Here is a 19860-nt window from a genome sequence, read left to right on the forward strand (position 1 = left end):
TGTGGATGAGTCGGTTCCACCAGTTCACAAATAATCTGCTAGATAAACTCAGCAGGTCAAGCAGCATCTGTGGGGAGGTGTGGGGGAAAGGAATTGTTGATGTTTTGGTCTGTGGGTTCCAAGGGGCATGCAGAGGCCAATCTAAAACTTATAGGTTCTGTCACAGGTGTGCTATGATGTGTTTGATGCAGAGTGTGGATAGAATGTGCAGTGGTATAGCTTTACAGAGAATATTATTTAGTTCAAATTACATTGAAAACATATCTGAGAACTGTTTACTTTCTTTCTTTAGAATACACAATTGAGTTTGAATCCGAAGGTTGAAGAAACTAAATTGAACACCACAGATTCAGTCTTGAGCATAAGTACAATTGCTTCTGCTATAGCTGATGCTTCTGTAACTGCTGATCCTGCTCAGTTGGCATCTATGATTTTGGAACTTTCTAATAAAAACAGGAAGAAAAATAAGCCTGCAGCAACTGGTAAAGAATTCAGTGCACAAGCGAAGAGCCAGAAAAGCAATGTTATTAATGTAGAGAAAAAGCCTGAAAACTCAGAGGGCAGTACGAGTGAGATTCTCAAATCTGAATTCAAGCCTTTGTCTGAATCTCTTTGTAATTTAAGTTCCACTGATATATCTGAAAGTTTGAGGAATCCTCAAAGTATGTCAAATTCATTTTCAGTGGAATGCATCAAAAATAGCACCAAAAAGCAGGAAGGGAAAACAGTACACTCAAAAGACAAGATGCAGAAACTAAACGTTGTTGAAATGGGTAATTCACAGAGATCAATTGAAGATGAGGTTGGGTTGTGTGGTCAGGATGAACACAAAAATGAAGCCTGTGTGCTTAAGACTGAAAAACCATCTGGGCCCATACATAATAGTAAGTTGATTGGCCATTCAGTGGTAAGTGGAAGTTCATGTGATAGCACACTTTTTTCAAGTTTTGATGAAGTCCATGAAATACCAACCATGAATGGCACAGCCCTAAATCCAGTGAAACAAGTCAAAAAGAATAATATTTGTTTAAGGGGAAATGAATTAAGTTCGGATAAAACTGCACATAGAACAAAAACTGAAAATGGAGAACAAATGAAGCATGTCATTGAAGAGCAGACCTCCGAAAGTATATCTGGGAGAGTGTCCAGAACATTACAAAATGTAACTCAAGGGATTATTACTTCTCAACCCTCTGCTGTTCAAGGTGTATTGACAAGTAGTTCCCATTTGCATTACCCAAATGAATCTGTGGAGCAAAGTTTTGCGGAATCAACAAGTGAGACAATATATGAAAACAATACAGCAGTACTTAAAACTTTTAAGCCACACTTGGAGAGAGATGTACAAGAAATTCTAGATCTTCATGACCAACAAAAGAGCATCAGCCCTGAGCAATCCAACGGCACTTCAGCTACACCAAAAATCTGTAAATCTGGTGAGCTTTTGATATGTGCATTAAACTTCATTTATGATATTGACCATTATGACCAATGTATTTGGAAACCACTTCGGAGGGAACCTGCTGTGAAGTCATGTGGTTATTTAGGGACTGCAATAACTTTTCACAAATGAAGTGTGTTCAATCAGAATGCATGATTTTTATTAGAGGGACAACTTTTGCTTTAGAAATGTATGGAGAATTAGGTAATGGTTTTTCAAACCAGCACCAATGTTTAATATTATTATAGTTGATCCAGATTTGGCCCCTATCCTGATTTCCTGTTTTCACTCTCAATTTTTCCATTCCTGTATTTTCCTTGAAAAATCAAAGAAAGACTGCAGTTGCGATAAATCTGTAATAAAAGCAGAAAATGCTGGAAGCACTGAGCAGACAGGATTTCATCCCTGTAAGAAGACAGATCAGTGTATTATACTTATCAATTTATGCCAATGTCAACAAAATCTCACTACCAAATACATCACCCCTTTTAGCATTTCAAAGGAATCACTCCATTTTGTTTTTGTTTTGCTGCCACCAGCTTTCCTTAAGGCACTTCCCTTGCAATTGTAGCCTGTGCCACATCTGTCCTTTTATCTCTGTTCACCACCCAGGTCGCCAAATAATACTTCCTGTGATGCAGTGAATCACGTGCATAATTTCCAATCTTGTGTTTTCCATTTGTGTTCACAACATAACCCCCCTGTACATTGGAGAAATCAAAGAAAGATTGGTTGACTGCTTTGTTGACCCAATTACATTCAGTCTTCACAGCTTCCTTTAAGCTTCCTTTTCCCTGCCATTTTAGCTCTCCATTCCACTCCCATTTTGATCCATCTGTTTGTAACTCTAACTATATGTAAACTTGAGGCACAGAACCTCATCATCCATCAGAGTAATTATAATCACCTGGACCCCATATTGTATTCTATGACTTCGGACTGTGTTTCATTGGACACTTCTCCTTAAATTTATTTTGGTTCAAATTTTCTTTCTTTCTTTCTCCATCAGTACAGTCTGACCAGTAAGGCATGTTGTACAGTCCTGCAGTTCAGATTTGTCATGTTTCTTTCTCAGTATTCTCTCTAACTAGAGAGAATTAACCCATTGATTTGATGACCTCCTCAAATTAACTTCACAGCAACCATACCTTGCCCTATCAGAGGTTTTCTTTTGGTCTCTCCCTGACCTTCTGAAACTTAAATTCAATTTGTTTTCTCCCATCTGTCCCCTCTTGCCCAAATATGCTGCCAGATCTACTGAGGTTTTCCAGAATGTTCTGTATCTAATACCTTGACTCCTCTCTCGTTTCCATCTCTGCCTTGAATATAGTGGATTCCAGTTAATCAGGACACATTACTGCCAGTACATTTTAGCCCAATTAAGCAGCTGTACAAATAGTGGATGTCTCATGAAAATGGTTTAAAAGGTATAAAAAAGCCAAATTGAGTAACAAATTATATATTTAAATGAAATATAGAATTGTTATATGGTTATATATGTCAAAGTAAAAACAAGTTCCTTCAAATTGGTCTAAATTTATTACAATTATTAAAACACAATAATTGAGTGCATAATTACTCACCTCCTTCAAGCCAGTATTTAGTGGATGCACCTCCGGCAGCAAATATAGCCTTGTGTCTGTGTGGATAGGCTTTTATCAGCAGATCTGGACACTGCAATTTTTCCCCATTCTTCTTTACAGTCAGATTGCAGGGAGATCATGAGTAAACAAGTCCAGCCACAAATTCTTAATTAAATGGCAGTCTCGTCTCTAATTTGGCCATTCCAGGACATTAACTTTTTTGTTTTTTACGTCATTCCTGTGTAGCTTCAGCTTTATGCTTGGAGTCATTGCTGGAAAACAAATCTCCCAAGGCACAGTTCTCTTGCAGACTGCATCAGATTTTCCTCCAGGATTTCTCTGTAATATGCTGCATTCATTTTACCCTCTACCTTCACAAGCCTTCCAGGGCCTACTGCAGTGAAGCATCCTACAGCATGATGCAGCACCACCATGCTTCATAGTAGGGATGGTGTGTTTCTGATGACATTTGTTGTTGGCTTATGCCAAACATAGCGTTTGGTCTGATGGCCAAAAAGCTCAATTTTGGTTTCTTCAGGTGACAATCTTCTTCCAGCTGACTTCAGACTCTCCCAAATACTTTCTGGCAAACTCTAGCTGAGATTTCATGTTTTTTTTTAAATCAGTAGTTTTCTCTTTGCCACTCTGCAGCTGGTGAAGCACCTGGGCAGCCGTTGTATGCAGTCTTTCCCATCTCAGCCACTGAAGCTTGTAACTCCTCCAGAGTTGTCTTAGGTCTCTTGGTAGCCTCCCTTAGTGTCCCCTTCTTGCAGTCACTCAGTTTTTGAGAACAGTTTTCTCTACAACTGTCATATTATTTCTACAACTACAACTTTCCATTTCTCGATGATTGACTTAACAGTACTCCAAGGGATATTCAGGGACTTGGAAATTTTCTCATATCCATCTCCTGACTTGTGCTTTTCAATAACCTTTTTATTGAGTTGCTGAAGTGCTCTTTTGTCTTCATGGTGTAGTTTTTGCCAGGATATTGATTCACCAGCAGTTGGACCTTCCAGACACAGGTGTATTTTTACTACAATCAATTAAAATACCTTGACTGCACACAGGTGATCTCCATTTAACTAATTATATGACCTAAGACCAGTTGGCTGTGTCAGTGATGATTTGGCGTGTCATATTAAATGGAGTGAATACTTATGCAATCGATTAGTTGGGGGGTGGTGTAACTTTTTATAGGCACTGTACTTGTAGAAGCTCTTACTGTTTGTTTTAATTTTCCAATTTACTTTCAAGACCTTTTTATGACAGAAGTTAGCTAAATATAATTTGTTTTAATTCTGATGTAATTCATTAATGATCAGGGAAAAAAAACTTTAAAAAGCTATGTAAAAGATTGTGACACTTTTGGTGTCATATGCTGCTTAGTGCTGTACCTGAAACATTAATATGTATAATTTTCAACAATATAGAGTGTGTACCTGTTACAGATCAGCTAAATTTGAGGCCATCAACTTCTCCATTGATTCATTCTTCACCAACCAAAGTCACAGAGCTACCAACTGCTACCAGGTAAAGAAATCCTCTTGTTCTATATTTGATTTTAGAAATGTACTTTTCTATCAAATAAATACTAGATTCATTTTCCCATTTCTGATATGCAGTTCTATTGAATAGTATATTAGAAATATTTATTTAACAAAATGGCTGTGAACAGCACTTGAAGTCAGTTGTTGGCTATGTCAATTGTTATGGTAACAGAATGCTGGGGCAGCAATCTAGTAATGAGATTGCTAGCCACTGTGCTCTTGAAGCCATTTAAGGAATTACCATGGAATCCTTTTTAATCCTCAGCTGGCAATTGTACCAAGAAGAAATGTCATACTGTAGCTTAATGTCTGAAATAAACGTTAAGTATATTTTAATTTCATCCAGATGGTTAGATTTTAATAACTTGATACTTCATAAATCAGTTTATGGAATGAGAAAGGCTGCTATCCAATAATATTCATACAGTCTTTCATCTGGACTCGGTCTTAATGAAGGGTCTTGGCTTGAAACATCGACTGTTTACTCTTTTCCATAGATGCTGACTGGCCTGAGTTCCTCTAGCATTCTGTGTGTATTGTTTTGGATTTCCAGCATCTGCAGATTTTCACTTGTTTGTGGTTCTCTGAATGATTTACAAAGGACTATAGTTAAGGACAAAAGTCTTTGGTTTGTTTCATGAATTGAATGCTCCTCATAACCCTGAATCATGCACATAATTGCAGGCAGATTCTGAATTATTTGGGCTTCTCATTAGCTACATAGTTGAGTAGTGTGACTCCGCTTCTTTCATTTGAAGGTGGAATCTTATTCAGTTGTTGTCCCTTTGTTCTGCCTCCTAAATAACTATTTGGTATAACTTGTCATCAATTGTTCACACTTGGCGATTATTTTGAAACTTCAAGTCCTTGGCCAACAAAAAAAAATTATATTTAGTAGCATAACAATCCAGTCAGGCTTCAGTAATTTTGTCAGTAAAGGTACAGTTTATTGTCAAAGTATGAATGTACAATAAAACTCGATATTTATATACTACAGATAGTTACTAAATACAGAAAAACCATGGGTGTCAATTGGGGGGGAGAAAAAGGACATCAACCCTCCCCCCCACGCACGAAAAAGAAAATAAACAAAACTTGCTGACCCCCAAAATGCCCTCCAACAGTAAAATAAATGACAGGGACAGCAATAATCCCTGATCCCATCGCTCACATAAAAAAACGACACTTAACAGTTCCCGACCCAGTCACTTGCTGGGGAAAAAAGAGCAACAGTCCCCAACTCCGTTACTCGATGAAAAAAAAACAGTAACAATAATAGTACCCAACCCTGTAACTTGCTTTAAAAAACAGTGACAATAATAGTCTCCAACCCCATCACTCACAGAAAATCACAGTGACCTAACAGTCCCCTGACCCTGTCCCTTGTAACAGTAGCACCTGTTACGAAACCCCGTAACCAGGTAACTTACCAGCAAAGATAGATGGATCAGCTGAGTCGGATGCTACTATTTTCAAGCGTTTTATTCAAAAAGGGCACACGTATGGTTAATACAAAACATTCAGATCATATACATCGTCAAAACTCAATCTAAAACACCGGTGTAACCATAATCAATCAGAAATAAGCTCTACAGTTGTCTAGGGGTTAATACTGAGTCCAACGGAAATATAAAGAGTCACTCAGAAGTTTGCAGGCTTTTCCTTTTTGGGAACCGCTGGGGTTTTCACGTTGTAGAGAGAAAGAGGTGATTTAGAAAAGATAAACACTTGCCCGTCGTCTTGGCAGAGCAAATCCTTGGAATCAGGGGAGCAGACTTCCCCGTTGTTATTTTAAAGCAGTCTTTCGTTGGTTCTAACCACAGATTCAAATTCGGAATCTAACGCACGTGGCTTCCTTCAACATGGCGTCCCGCTCCCACGGGAATCGATATCGTGTTTCCTTGGTGTCTGCTGGGTGCGTCTGAGGGTTTTCCCCCCCCTCAGACCCGCCTTTATACTTCTTCACGGGATCGCAGGTGTCAGTCAAGTTGCAGGTAATGCGATCTCTCTCTCAACCAGCCCACTTTGCCCGAGGGCTTTTCACGTGGTCTCCATGAGACAATAGTCAAGGTCACCTTCATTCTGCTTCTTGGGAGAACATGGTCTCTCTCTCTTTTTGGGTCAGTTGACCCCCCTTAACTAGGGTTCTTGCGATTTTCACAAAGGAGGGGGCCAACGGTATAACACCTCCCCCCATAATGGGTTTTTAACCAGCGGTTAAAAACAGGTTGACACAGGATTTTTTGTTGAATCTACATACTACACAAGCTTTTCTCTTCACAGAGTACTACTGTTATACATTCAAGTCAGTATCTAAACAGGTAACAAGTACAGTGCCCCTTTTTCTTTAATACCTTAACCTCATGTGCCATGCTAACGCCTGGTAGCATCAAACTTCAGCTCAATAACCACCTTATTTATTTGCTTTTTTCAGCAACATAACTAAGGTGTGATCTTAGCTTACATACATCTACAAAGGTTCATGCAAAAGACAAATTTTTATGTTACTTTCAAACTTAACAGTCAAGCTTCCATGGGTGTTGTCTTTATTATTCACATACTTTGTCAAAATCCCTTAAAACCGGCTTCTGCTATTTTAAAAATCGCGTCCCCATTAACCCTCGCCTCTTTTCCGGTTAATTCCCTCGTGGCGATCTTGGGCACCCTGGCGAAATAGGCTTTCGCCCGCTCCTTTCATAGGAGTTATTTTATCAGCGTGTTCCAAACTTAGACCACCCAATTCCTTAATTTTAGGCAATTTGTCGTTTTTCTCTTCAGGACCCGTCATGCTATTAGTTTCCACTTTAAGATCCGCAAGCGATCCCGCTTTGTTCAGACAGCATTTCAAATTCTGCCTTTTCACACCACACTCTGGAATAACAATAGCGTGTGGGGCCCATTTACCTTCCAACTCAACCTGTAATTGATTCACAGGTTTTGTGGTACCAAGCCATTGTCTCTGTAGCCTGGTTGTTGCTTTTGATATCAGTCCGGCCTTTAAATTTTCTTCATTCAATTTGGGAACTACACATTCCCCTTTCCCTTGAGTTCCGTGACTAGGTTCAGCACCACGTGCATCCCCATCTTGGACACACTCAAACGGGACATTGGCCTCTTCCAGGCTTTCAACACCCGTACCTTTTTCAAATTCTAACGTGCCCCCCTCCTTCCAGTTACTCTCCAGGCAGCCCCCTGTTGGGGAAGGCGCAACCCTGCGAGCTGAAACAACCTCCTCGGCCATGTCAGCTGACTTCACCACAGCAAGGATACCCTTCTCCTCTAAGACTGCCCTCATTTCACTCTCGGGACCATCGAGAACATCTTTAGAACTCTCAACTTCTCCAAACAATTCTGCCAAACCAGACAGATCAACCACGTCCAACTCTGGACGTTTTAACAGCTTTCTCCGTTTCTCATCTTTATTTCCTACCTCTAGGACCTTTCTCTTCACTAAGGGGGGAGCTATCTCCTCGCCCTTACCCCCTTTTACTTTACTACTTTCTGTTTTACCACCCTCTGAACCCTCTTGGTGTAGGGTCGGTAAAAACGTCTGGGCCAATTTCAAACTGCGCGCTGTCCCAGCCGCCGCTCTCGACAGGCTGCGAGTGACCGCGCATGCGCGATAGCTCGGGGACTCCATGGGCGGGGCCTCAACTATCAGGGCGGTTCCCATCTTCCCACCCGCGAGGTCATTACCCAACAGGAGGTCCACGCCCTCCCCCGGTAACTCCGGCAGGACTCCTAGCTCCACAGGTCCCGACACCAACTCGCAATCGAGAAAGACCCTATGCAAAGGCACGACCTCGGTCTGGTTCCCGATACCTCTCAGGGCTACCTCGCCCGTGCGAGGGCCGAATTTTAACACATTACGGCTAATTAACGATAGTTCCGCCCCCGTGTCTCTCCAAATTCGTACGGGGATGGGGGGGTCCCCTTCCCTCAAAGACATGGTTCCTTCGGAACTAAATGTCTCCCGCCCCTCCGGTACTCCATCTACCTGGGGCCCTCTTGTCCATTTCCTGATTACCACTGCACGCCCGATAGGGGTCGCTGCTCTCTCCCTCTCTGGCTCCTTTCTCGGAGCAGAGCAGTTTGATGCGATATGACCCACCCTCCCACAATTAAAACAGGTTAAACCAGGAGATCTCCAGGTTTCCTGTCTGTTATCCTCACTTTTTCTGCTAGCTCCCGGCGGGATCTCCGCCTCAGCCGGCGGACTTTCCCTACCATTCCGACGGTCTCTCGGGTAACTTTTTGGCGAGGAAAACTTTGTCTTGTGGGTTAGGGCATATTCATCTGCAACCCTAGCCATCTCTGAGATGGACTGATTCGTCCTCTCATTTAAATACATTCGGATCTCTTCCGGAACGCAACCTTTAAATTCCTCAATCAAAACTAACTCCCTGAGACGATCATAGTTCTCGGCCACCTTTTCAGCTGTGCTCCAACGGTCCAAGAGCACACCCTTCTCATGGGCTAGCTCGGTATATGTTTGATTCCACCCTCTTCTTAAATTTCGGAACCTTTGTCTATACGCCTCAGGTACCAACTCGTAACCTCGGAGAATGGCCTCCTTTACTTGGGCATAATTTCCGTCCCTTTCTGGGGGCAGCGCGGCATATACCCGCTGTGCCTTCCCTCGTAACACACTTTGTAACAACGCCACCCACTGCTCTCTGGGCCACTTTTGATTCCTTGCCACCTTCTCAAAAATCAAGAAATAACTATCAACATCCGTCTCCTCGAACGGGGGGACCAACCTCAACGCCCGGCTAACATCAAACCCCTCCTCTCTCTCTTCCCCTTGATCTCTTCGCTCTTGCTTTCGCCTGTTCAGCTCCAATTCATGGCTCCTTTGTTTCTCTTTCTCTTCTGCTTCTAGCTGCTTTAGCTGGAGCTCACGATCCCGTGCTATCTCTAATTCCTTTAGTTTGAACACATGCTCTCTTTCCACAGCCCTTTCCTTCGCGGCTCTCTCGGCATCTTTTTCCCTCTCAGCTCTCTCCGCAGCCTTCTCAGCTGCTTCTACGTCTAGCTGCTTTACTTTAAGCTCATGGTCCAGCCTTGCTTTCTCCAACTCTACCTGATCTGTCCCACTCGCTAATCTCTTTTCGGGGATATTTTCCAAATCCTCAGCTGCAAACACCTTTTTCCCAACGTAATGCTGGTGTATGACCCTTCGCACTTCCTGCTTTTTCATTGCTGGCTTCACCGCTGTGAGGTCTAACGCCTGCGCCAAATTTACCAAGTCTGATTTTGTAGCCTTCCTTAGCGCCTCTACCGTCGGGTTTCTCATAAATTCACCCACTTCCATCTTTGCTGGTTTCCCGTCTGGCTACCTGCGTAACCAGATTTAAGTTTGGACTTACAGCCCGATTCACTGACCCTCCCGTTTGGTTTCAAATCCGGGACGAGAACCCCACTTGTTACGAAACCCCGTAATCAGGTAACTTACCAGAAAAAGATAGATGGATCAGCTGAGTCGGATGCTACTATTTTCAAGCGTTTTATTCAAAAAGGGCACACGTATGGTTAATACAAAACATTCAGATCATATACATCGTCAAAACTCAATCTAAAACACCGGTGTAACCATAATCAATCAGAAATAAGCTCTACAGTTGTCTAGGGGTTAATACTGAGTCCAACGGAAATATAAAGAGTCACTCAGAAGTTTGCAGGCTTTTCCTTTTTGGGAACCGCTGGGGTTTTCACGTTGTAGAGAGAAAGAGGTGATTTAGAAAAGATAAACACTTGCCCGTCGTCTTGGCAGAGCAAATCCTTGGAATCAGGGGAGCAGACTTTCCCGTTGTTATTTTAAAGCAGTCTTTCGTTGGTTCTAACCACAGATTCAAATTCGGAATCTAACGCACGTGGCTTCCTTCAACATGGCGTCCCGCTCCCACGGGAATCGATATCGTGTTTCCTTGGTGTCTGCTGGGTGCGTCTGAGGGTTTTCCCCCCCTCAGACCCGCCTTTATACTTCTTCACGGGATCGCAGGTGTCAATCAAGTTGCAGGTAATGCGATCTCTCTCTCAACCAGCCCACTTTGCCCGAGGGCTTTTCACGTGGTCTCCATGAGACAATAGTCAAGGTCACCTTCATTCTGCTTCTTGGGAGAACATGGTCTCTCTCTCTTTTTGGGTCAGTTGACCCCCCTTAACTAGGGTTCTTGCGATTTTCACAAAGGAGGGGGCCAACGGCATAACACACCAAACTCCCAACCTCTCCTTTACACACAAAAACAGATCAGTCATAAGAAAGAAAACAAAGAATTAAAGGAAACCAATAAAAAGTTAGGTTCAACAATCACATAAATCTCAGAATATCAGAAACTTTTCATCTGTATACGATGAGTGCAGTCACACAAACTCAGTCCTTCAGTTAAAACATGGGTCCGAACACTGCTGATCCGGGGCCGAATGTGTCAGTCAGGCTGCTGAACCCCTGCCACATTCACCTTGATGCCTCATAACCCCGTGCTCGTCTCTGCTCTACTCCATGAGTCAGCTTGTGTCCTCAATCCTTTTCACCTCCTGAGTCTGATCTCCACGAGGCAGCTCTCCAGACACAGTATTGTGGTGGATCCTGCGATCGAGTTCCAAACTGTACATCACAGGCTGCAACGGTTTCCATAACACAAATGAGATGAGAAGAACAAGCAGAAGGCAGGGAAGTGAAATAATTGGAAAGATTAGTTGTCTGGAAGATATTACCCGAGGAATCAATGTTTGCTTGTGCCATCTTGACTGGTAGTAATGGACCATCAGTTCTTTCAGTTTATTGAAGTCCTTCAAGTTTCTATGTAAAGCTTAAAAAGAGTTAAAACTGATCATGGAGTTAAAACTGATCATGTTACTATCTCATTTCTTGAGTCTGTATGAACAGCAAATTAATTAGAAATATTCTGGCATTTAAGATTAAAATTGAGGTTTGTAGTGAGCGAATTAATTTATGATTTAAAGTTCTTTGTGGAAAATATCTATATTAAATTAATGATTTCTTAGATAATACTATTACCTGGTGTAGAATTAAACCAAACTGATCAGAGCCCAAATTGACTTCTTAAGTTGAGTCTGATAATCACAGATGAATTGGGATCCACTCTGATGGCAATCAACTCAATGTAAAATCTTCCCTGTGTCCAAGAATGAGGATCAGGTTAGGGTGTTCACTGTACTCTGCATGGTTCAGTAGCTGGCTGAAATTCCTTGTCTCATGCATCACACACAAAATGCTGGAGGAACTCAGCAAGTCAGGCACATCTATGGAAATGACTAAACAGTTGACTTTTTGGGCCGAGACTCTCTTCAGGACTGGAAAGGACAGGGGCAATGCCAGAATAAAAAAGTGGGGGGAGGGGAAGCTGGAAGGTGCTAGGTGAAACCTTGTTGGTAGGAAAGGTAAAGGGCTGGAGAGGAAGAAATCTGATGAGAGCATTTGAGTGACTACTGGAGGTCAATCAGTGTCAAAGTATCTAGGGACACAGAACAGTAATCAAGAGGAAAAAAACTGGCGCATTGCTGCATTGATCTTCCTATGAATTATAGTCAATGGCAGTGCTGCTCTTTGTCTGAAAATAGTACTTTTTCCCCAGCAGTTCATGCTCTTTGTACTCCAGTTCAAATCTGAGCCGACTGAGTTATATTTCTGCTATTGATACAACACTGCAGAATAGCACAGCCATCGGTGGTCTGGTGAATGCTAAGGTAAGAAATTTTTGAAACTTATAATGGATTCTTAGCTGAAACAATTCCCTTTTAGTGCTAATACTTTACGTTCCACAAAAAAGTATTAGAGATAAATAAGGAGATGATATGGCAGATTTTGGAAGGGAATTCCAATATTTTTAATTAGAGAAGTTGAAAGTAGTGGCATTAGAAATGAATAATAAAAGCCAAGGGAAGTGTGCATTAACCTTAGGTTTCAAAGATTGGGAGAGGTCACAAGACTTCGAGACCAGTTTGAAAGCAAGGTTGAACATGAAAAAAAAACACATAACTCTGCATTGACTTTTCAGAAGTCAGTCATGAAACACAGGATACCAGGCAAATAGTTGGAATTGAGCATTCCTATATCCCTTAGTATCCAAAAATCTTATCAATTTCTGACTCAAATGCTCTCCAACACCAAGCATCCACAATATTTTCAGGAAAACATTTCAAGAGTCTGCCAACATTTTTGAGTCACAGTGTTTAAGAGCAATACAAATGTCCACTTATAAACATGGCACCGAAGGATAAGGACCTATTTGGACACAGGGTATTAGTATAGAGGGCATCATGGTTGATGTTGTGGGCAGTATGCAGTATAACCGTGACTCGGTGTCAGATTTCCACATCTGCTGCTTTTGTGATTTTCATTTTGTAGCTTGCATTTCCAACATTACCTTTCTATTTTTTACCCATCTCACTTGTTATTTTATTTTCATTTCCTCCAGACAGATCGTTTGCAGTTAGCAAGACACCCTGCCTCTGCTCTAATACTATTTGTCATTCTTTCTGTTGTTCTCCAACCACAGGCATTCCCATTGATTTACTTTTCACGCTAGAACATGTGTTAGATTTCAAATTTTTCTTAGTTCTCAGACTACAGCTTGGTTTCTATTTTTGTCAATGATGCCTGACTTACTGAATGTTTTCAATTTTTTGTTTTTATTTCAAATTTGTAGCATCCGCAATTATGGCTTGATGTTTTACTGACTTAACGCTGGCATCCTCTTCCTTGCTTTCTTTTTCATTTTCTCTATTAATTAGAATAATTTGGCCATTCTTTTCTGAATTGTAAGATCCTCCTGATCCCTAAACTAAGACGAGCAAGACACTTTTAGGTTACTGTTTCTAAGACTTCATTATTCTGAAGAACATTGTAAAGTACTGCGTTGTGAATTTAAGACCATAAGACATAGGAGTAGAGTTAAGCTATTTGGCCCATTGAGTCCACTCCGCCAGTTAATCATGGCTGATCCTTTTATTTTTAACCCCTCCTCACCCTTGCTTCCCAGCCTTCTCCCCGTAACCTTTGATGCCATTTCCTATCAAAACCTATCAAGCTCTGCCTTAAATACACCCAATGACCCGGACTGCACAGCTGCCTGTGGTAATAAGTTCTACAAATTCACCACCCTCTGGCTAAAGAAATTTTTGTGCATCTGTTTTAAATGGACGCCCCTCCATCCTGAGGCTGTGCTATTGTTTTCTTTAAATCTGTCATTGGTACTCTATGGTATTTGTGGATATAATAGACTGGTCACACAGTGACCCAGAGTTCTGAAACTAACTAAATGATATTGGGTATTGACTTACCAAAACCGAGAAGACCAAATAATGGTATAGAACCCATAACTGTGTATGAAGTCATCAGCACCCAGTGATTTTTGTTCCATGCTATTATTATTGAATATTTAGACAGCCCTTCAATTTAATATAACTCACACTGTACCTAAATTTAAAAAAAACATTCCACTTTCTTCCACAGAATGATAAAATTGTTGAATTAAGCACAACAATTATTCGAGCAAGTCCTTCTACAACACCAGATCAAAGTATGGTTAATACAAGCGAGCTGACTTTCCGAACTTCATTGGATGGATGTACAAATGGTTCTTTGAATCCTAATCCACAACTAAGAAAATCATGTTATGATAAGCAGGAAAGCAATGAAAGCAGAAGTCCTGTGGGTAAACAGGAAGACAGACAGAGTTTATTAAAATCCAACAAGTTACCTTCTCCACAATCTGAGAATGTCAAATTGCAGCAATTAGATGCATCTCCATCCGTGTCAGGCAAGTCAGTAATATACAAAGGATCACCTGCACACCAGCAAACTGATAATGTTGGTGCACCTCTCAAGACCAAGATGAATGAAGGGCATTGTGTAGAATCCTTGAATGCAGCCTCCATGAATACCATTGGAATGACGAGCAAATATATGCCTATTTCAAGTTTTAAACGTCATGAAGCTATTTCAGATATACCTGGAGTTCCAACATTACTTACTGCAAATTCATTATTGACAACTCCACTGGCCCAGCAATATCTGGGCAATTTGACCACCAGTTCGAATTCCCTAAATGTACCTTTAACTTCATGTTACTTAGGGAGCACTTTGTCATCCAATATATGTAGCCTTTCAGGTGGTTTGCCAGGTGCTAACATATTCATGGGGAATATTCAAGCTTTTGGAACTCATCATGATCCTAAATTAGAAATGAGGATGCAGAACCCAGCTCATTTGTACAATACACATGCTATGCCACTGGATTCTAATTTTCAAACACAGCCTGTTGGTTATCACTCCTCAAGAATGGACATGCTTGATCATTGGCCAGGTGGACTTCAGATGAGAGATGCTGGTAAGTATTTCAAAGATAATGTTGCTTTTTTAAAAATGATATGTTGTTAAACGATCACTATATCTACAGTAAACGGATATCTAAAATTACTTGTCGGACACATTGCAATATGTAAATATTTGAATAGCATTGTCCCAGTATTAAATAATTAAAGCCCTTGTTAATTTGAAACTAGTACAAAATACATTGAGAAAATATGGGTGACTAGATATATTGATGTCAATTAGTCAAGTACTATATATAAGCAAAGACAATTTCACCTGTTCTCTTCAAGAAGGTAATTATAGACTAGCAGTGGGCCCTTTTTGTTTTTGAAGAGATCTATAAATTTCTGAATCAGTAGAAAGATGATTGCTGAAGGATGTCTGCAAGCCAAATAGTACGAGCGTTTTTTCATTTCCTGTCCCTCCACAAGTAGTGTTCCCAACTTGTGAAGCCACCCCCTGCAACAAAAGCATAGCTACAAATCTAAAATTTGATTTTGTGTTTTAAGCCCTCATTAAGGAAAATAGTAGACCTATGGTCAGTTAAATCAAATAATTTTAATCAAGATAGTTTGAGGAACTCGATGTGTTATCTGTTGGCTCTTCAGCCTACTGACATGAATTTGTACGCTACCTTTGACAAAATGGGATTTGACTACATTCATAAGATACCTAATCTTTGAAGTGAGTAGGCATCCAAAACTTTGGAGAAACTCAGCAGATCATGCAGCATCTATACAGGGTAAGTACAGTTGACATTTCAGGTCAAGATGTTTCATCTGAACCAGGGGAGCAGTATCAGCCTGAAATATCAACTGTCCATTTCCCATTTATCCATTTATATACCTATGGTAAAATAAATATATTTTGTATTTATTTTTTTCTTTTTGTGTTTGTAGTTCATTGTTTTTTGCATATTGGCTGTTTGCCTATCTTGCGGCTTATAGTCTGCTGGATCTCTGTTTAATTTCTGACCCTTCGAGGGGTTTTCCTAGAGTCAAATACGCAAGCAGTCTTAATTCCAAGGTTTAAATTTATTTTGGAGTACAGGTGTGTCCCCCGCTTTCTGAACGTTCGCTTTACCTAACTTTGCTTTTACGAAAAACTTACATTAGTACCTGTTTTCGCTAATGGAAAGAGGATTTTCACTTTTACGAAAAAAGATGCCCATTTTAAACCTGATAAAGACTACCATGACTGTGAAGCTTTGCGCAGGCAGATGTGTGCGCATGCGTGTACTTGCCGATTTTCTTTTTCCTCTACAGATTGGTTTTGGCTCAATCTTCCTGATTCCGGTAAGTGAAACGACACTGTACATACCTGTACATTATTTCTACTTTATATAGGCTGTGTATTTATCATATCATTCCTGCTTTTACTATATGTTAAGTGTTATTTTAGGTTTTATGTGCTATTTGGTATGATTTGGTAGGTTATTTTTCTGGGTCTGGGAATGCTCAAAAATTTTTCCCATATGAATTAATGGTAATTGCTTCTTTGCTTTACGCCATTTTGACTTACGAAAGTAGAGCGTTCCTATGAAACCTTTCGTAAGCCGAAATGGCATAAAGCGAAGAAGCAATTACCCACTAATTTATATGGGAAAAATTTTTGAGCGTTCCCAGACCCAAAAAATAACCTACCAACTAGCACGTAAAACCTAAAATAACACAAACATGTAGTAAAAGCAGGAATGATGCCGTCTAAAAGAGACCACTTTGCTGCTAGCAGAACCAATAGTAACATCGGCAGCTTTCAAGTTTCTTTCTCTCTCTGTGTAAATACTACGAATGGTAGATGCAGGCAAGTTCAATGCATGCACAATGTCCTTATTTCATTCACCACGATCGAAATGCTTAATTACGTCCAGTTTTACACAGTGTAACACCCTTATGAGCTCTCTTAGGCTTTTCTGATACCTTAGAACACATCTTGCTAATGGGTGCACAAAATAAATCAAGATAAAGCACAGATGCTCACGGACACAGTTCAAAGCTATGGTGGTTTGATGCTGAGTGTAGTTCCCGGGGAAGGAGCTTGGCAGTACCACTCTCGCTGCTCGGGGGGCGCGCTGCCTCTGTAATGGCTTGCTGCAGAACAAACGCTGAACTCTATTTTCGTTTTTCGCCTTTTTTCGTAAAAGTGAAAATCCTCTTCAGATCTCTTTTGGTAGTGAAAACAGGTACTAATGTAGGTCTTTCGTAAAAGCGAAGTGGCATAAAGCAAACTTTTGAAAAGCGGGGATATCTGTACAAGCAAATATACAAATAATAAACAAAGTAAGAGCTGGGAAATGATGCTAAGTGGTGCAAGACAAACAAATAAAGATGGTGTTTCTAAAAAATCTATCACTTATATAGATAAGAGAAATTCCTGAGAGCTAAATTAGTTCATAGGCTACATAATTAAAACAATTACATCGCGTGGGTAATGTGCTAAAACTTAACCAATGAAAAATGAGAAAGGTGGTGAACTGTTAGTTTAGCTGCTATACCACTTTCTGCCAGTGAATGTGAAAAATACATGTTCGTTTAAAAAGTACAAAACTTTTAAAGGCAGTAGTTTCCAACGGGTCTTTCATTGATTCTGTTGTGTTTCTTAGATTTACTGTGTATGCTCTCCAGAAAACGGATCTCAGGGTTGTATATGGTGACATGAACATACTTTAATAATAGATTTACTTTGAACTTTAACTTTTGAATTAGGTCATGTGTTGGTCCCTGAGGAACTGAGGATTCCAAATTCTTGCTGTGTTGGAATAGCATCTCAAACATCACTTCGCATGTGCAATCCAACTGAACGGTGGATGCAACTATCAATTGGAATAGTTAGTGTTTCACTGAATGGAGAGAAGGTTTGTATTATTTTTAACATGTAAGCAGAAGAACTTTACAATTAGTTAAGGTTAATATATGCTTACACTTTGGAGAATTTCAGGGATTTTGTTCTGTTTTCTGCCATTACTAGCCTTGAATATATTATGGCTGACAAAGGTTGGAGTCGTATTGGTATACTATTTATTCCTGGATACATATTTCATATTTTTGTAAAAGTACAGTTCCGTATAGTACACAGCCTTAGATCACCTGGACAATACAAACACCCATGTTAGGATGCTGTTCATTGACTATAGCACAGCGTTTAACTCCATAGTTCTTATAGTCCTGATCAAAAGGCTGCAGGACCTTGGCCTCTGAATTTCCCTTTGCAATTGGATCCTCAACTTCCTAACCAAAAGACCATAGTCTGGTAATAACATGTCCTCACAGACGATCAACACTTGCACACCTTAAGAATGTGTGCTTAGCCCGTTGCTCTTCCCCCTCTCCCCCCCCCCTCTCTCTGTGGCTAGTCATAGCTCAAATGTCATGTATAAATTTGGTGCTACAACCATTGTTGGTAGAATCTCAGACTGAGACAAGATGGCATACAGGAGTATACCAGCTAGTTGAGTGGTGTCACTCCAACAATCTGGCACTGAACATTATACAAATATAGATAACCTACAGCACAATACAGGCCCTTCGACCCACAAAGTTGTGCCGAACATGTCCCTACTTTAGAAAAATGGAGGGCTATAGGTAAGCCTAGTAATCTAGTAATTTCTAAGCTTCATGTACCTATCCAAAAGTCTCTTAAAAGACGCTATCATATCTGCCTCCACCACCATTGCTAGCAGCCCATTCCACGCACTCACCACCCTCTGAGTAAAAAAACTTATCACTGACATCTCCTCTGTACCTACTCCCCAGCACCTTAAACATTTGTCCCCTTGTGGCAACCATTTCAGTCCTGGGGAAAAAGCCTCTGACTATCCACACAATCAATGCCTCACATCATCTTATACACCTGTATCAGGTCACCTCTCATCCTCCATCGCTCCAAGGAGAAGAGGCCGAGTTCACTGAGCCTACTCTCATAAGGCATGCTCCCCAATCCAGGCAACATCCTTGAAAATCTCCTCTGCACCGTTTCTATGGCTTCCACATCCTTTCTGTAGTGAGGCGACGAGAACTGAGTACAGTACTCCGAGTGGGGTCTGACCAAGGTCCCATATAGCTGCAACATTAACTCTCAGTTCCTAAATTCAATTCCACGATTGATGAAGGCCAATACACCTTACACCTTACACACAGAGTCAACCTGCGCAGCTGCTTTGAGCGTCCTATGGACTCGGGCCCCAAGATCCCTCTGCTCCTCCACATTGTCAAGAGTCTTACCATTAATACTATATTCTGCCATCATATTTGACCTACCAAAATGAACCACCTCACACTTACCTGGGTTGAACTCCATCTGCCACTTCTCAGCACAGTTTTGTATCCTATCAATGTCCCGCTGTAACCTCTGACAGCCCTCCACACTGTCCACAACACCTCCGACCATTGTGTCATTATCAAACTTACTAGCCCATCCTTCCACTTCCTCATCCAGGTCATTTATAAAAATCATGAAGAGTAAGGGTCCCAGAACAGATCCCTGAGGCACTCCACTGGTGACCGACCTCCATGCAGAATATGACCCGTCTACAACCACTTTTTGCCTTTTGTGGGCAAGCCAGTTCTGAATCCACAAAGCAATGTCCACTTGGATCCCATGCCTCCTTACTTTCGCAATAAGCCTTGCATGGGTACCTTATCAAATGCCCTGCTGAAATCCATGTACACTACATCCACTGCTCTTCCTTCATCAATGTGTTTAATAATATCCTCAAAATTCAATCAGGCTCATAAGGCATGACCTGCCCTTAATAAAACCATGCTGACTACTCCTAATCATATTATACTTCTCCAAATGTTCATAAATCCTGCCACGCAGGATCTTCTCCATCAACTTACCAACCACTGAGGTAAGACTCACTGGTCTATAATTTCCTGGGCTATCTCTATTCCCTTTCTTGAATAAAGGAACAATTTCCGCAACCCTCCAATCCGCCGGAACCTCTCC

The 19860-nt window shown here is 41.0% G+C and overlaps 1 protein-coding gene across 4 annotated transcripts in view; it reads left to right on the top strand.

Annotated features, from left to right (window-relative positions):
• Window positions 1-19860, top strand: part of cep192 (centrosomal protein 192) — a 200383-nt gene that overhangs the window by 77262 nt on the left and 103261 nt on the right. For 2 of the 4 annotated variants that reach the window (XM_073046697.1, XM_073046726.1), the window contains 6 exons: window positions 293-1436; window positions 4458-4557; window positions 12173-12284; window positions 14053-14929; window positions 16179-16208; window positions 17619-17767. In XM_073046697.1, coding sequence (XP_072902798.1) covers window positions 293-1436; window positions 4458-4557; window positions 12173-12284; window positions 14053-14929; window positions 16179-16208; window positions 17619-17767 — 2412 coding nt within the window. The remainder of the gene's footprint in view (window positions 1-292; window positions 1437-4457; window positions 4558-12172; window positions 12285-14052; window positions 14930-16178; window positions 16209-17618; window positions 17768-19860) is intronic. The other 2 variants (XM_073046708.1, XM_073046717.1) reach the window with 2 other exon arrangements.

The sequence above is a fragment of the Hemitrygon akajei genome, chromosome 1, assembly GCF_048418815.1.
Source record: "Hemitrygon akajei chromosome 1, sHemAka1.3, whole genome shotgun sequence".
Lineage (NCBI taxonomy): Eukaryota > Metazoa > Chordata > Chondrichthyes > Myliobatiformes > Dasyatidae > Hemitrygon > Hemitrygon akajei.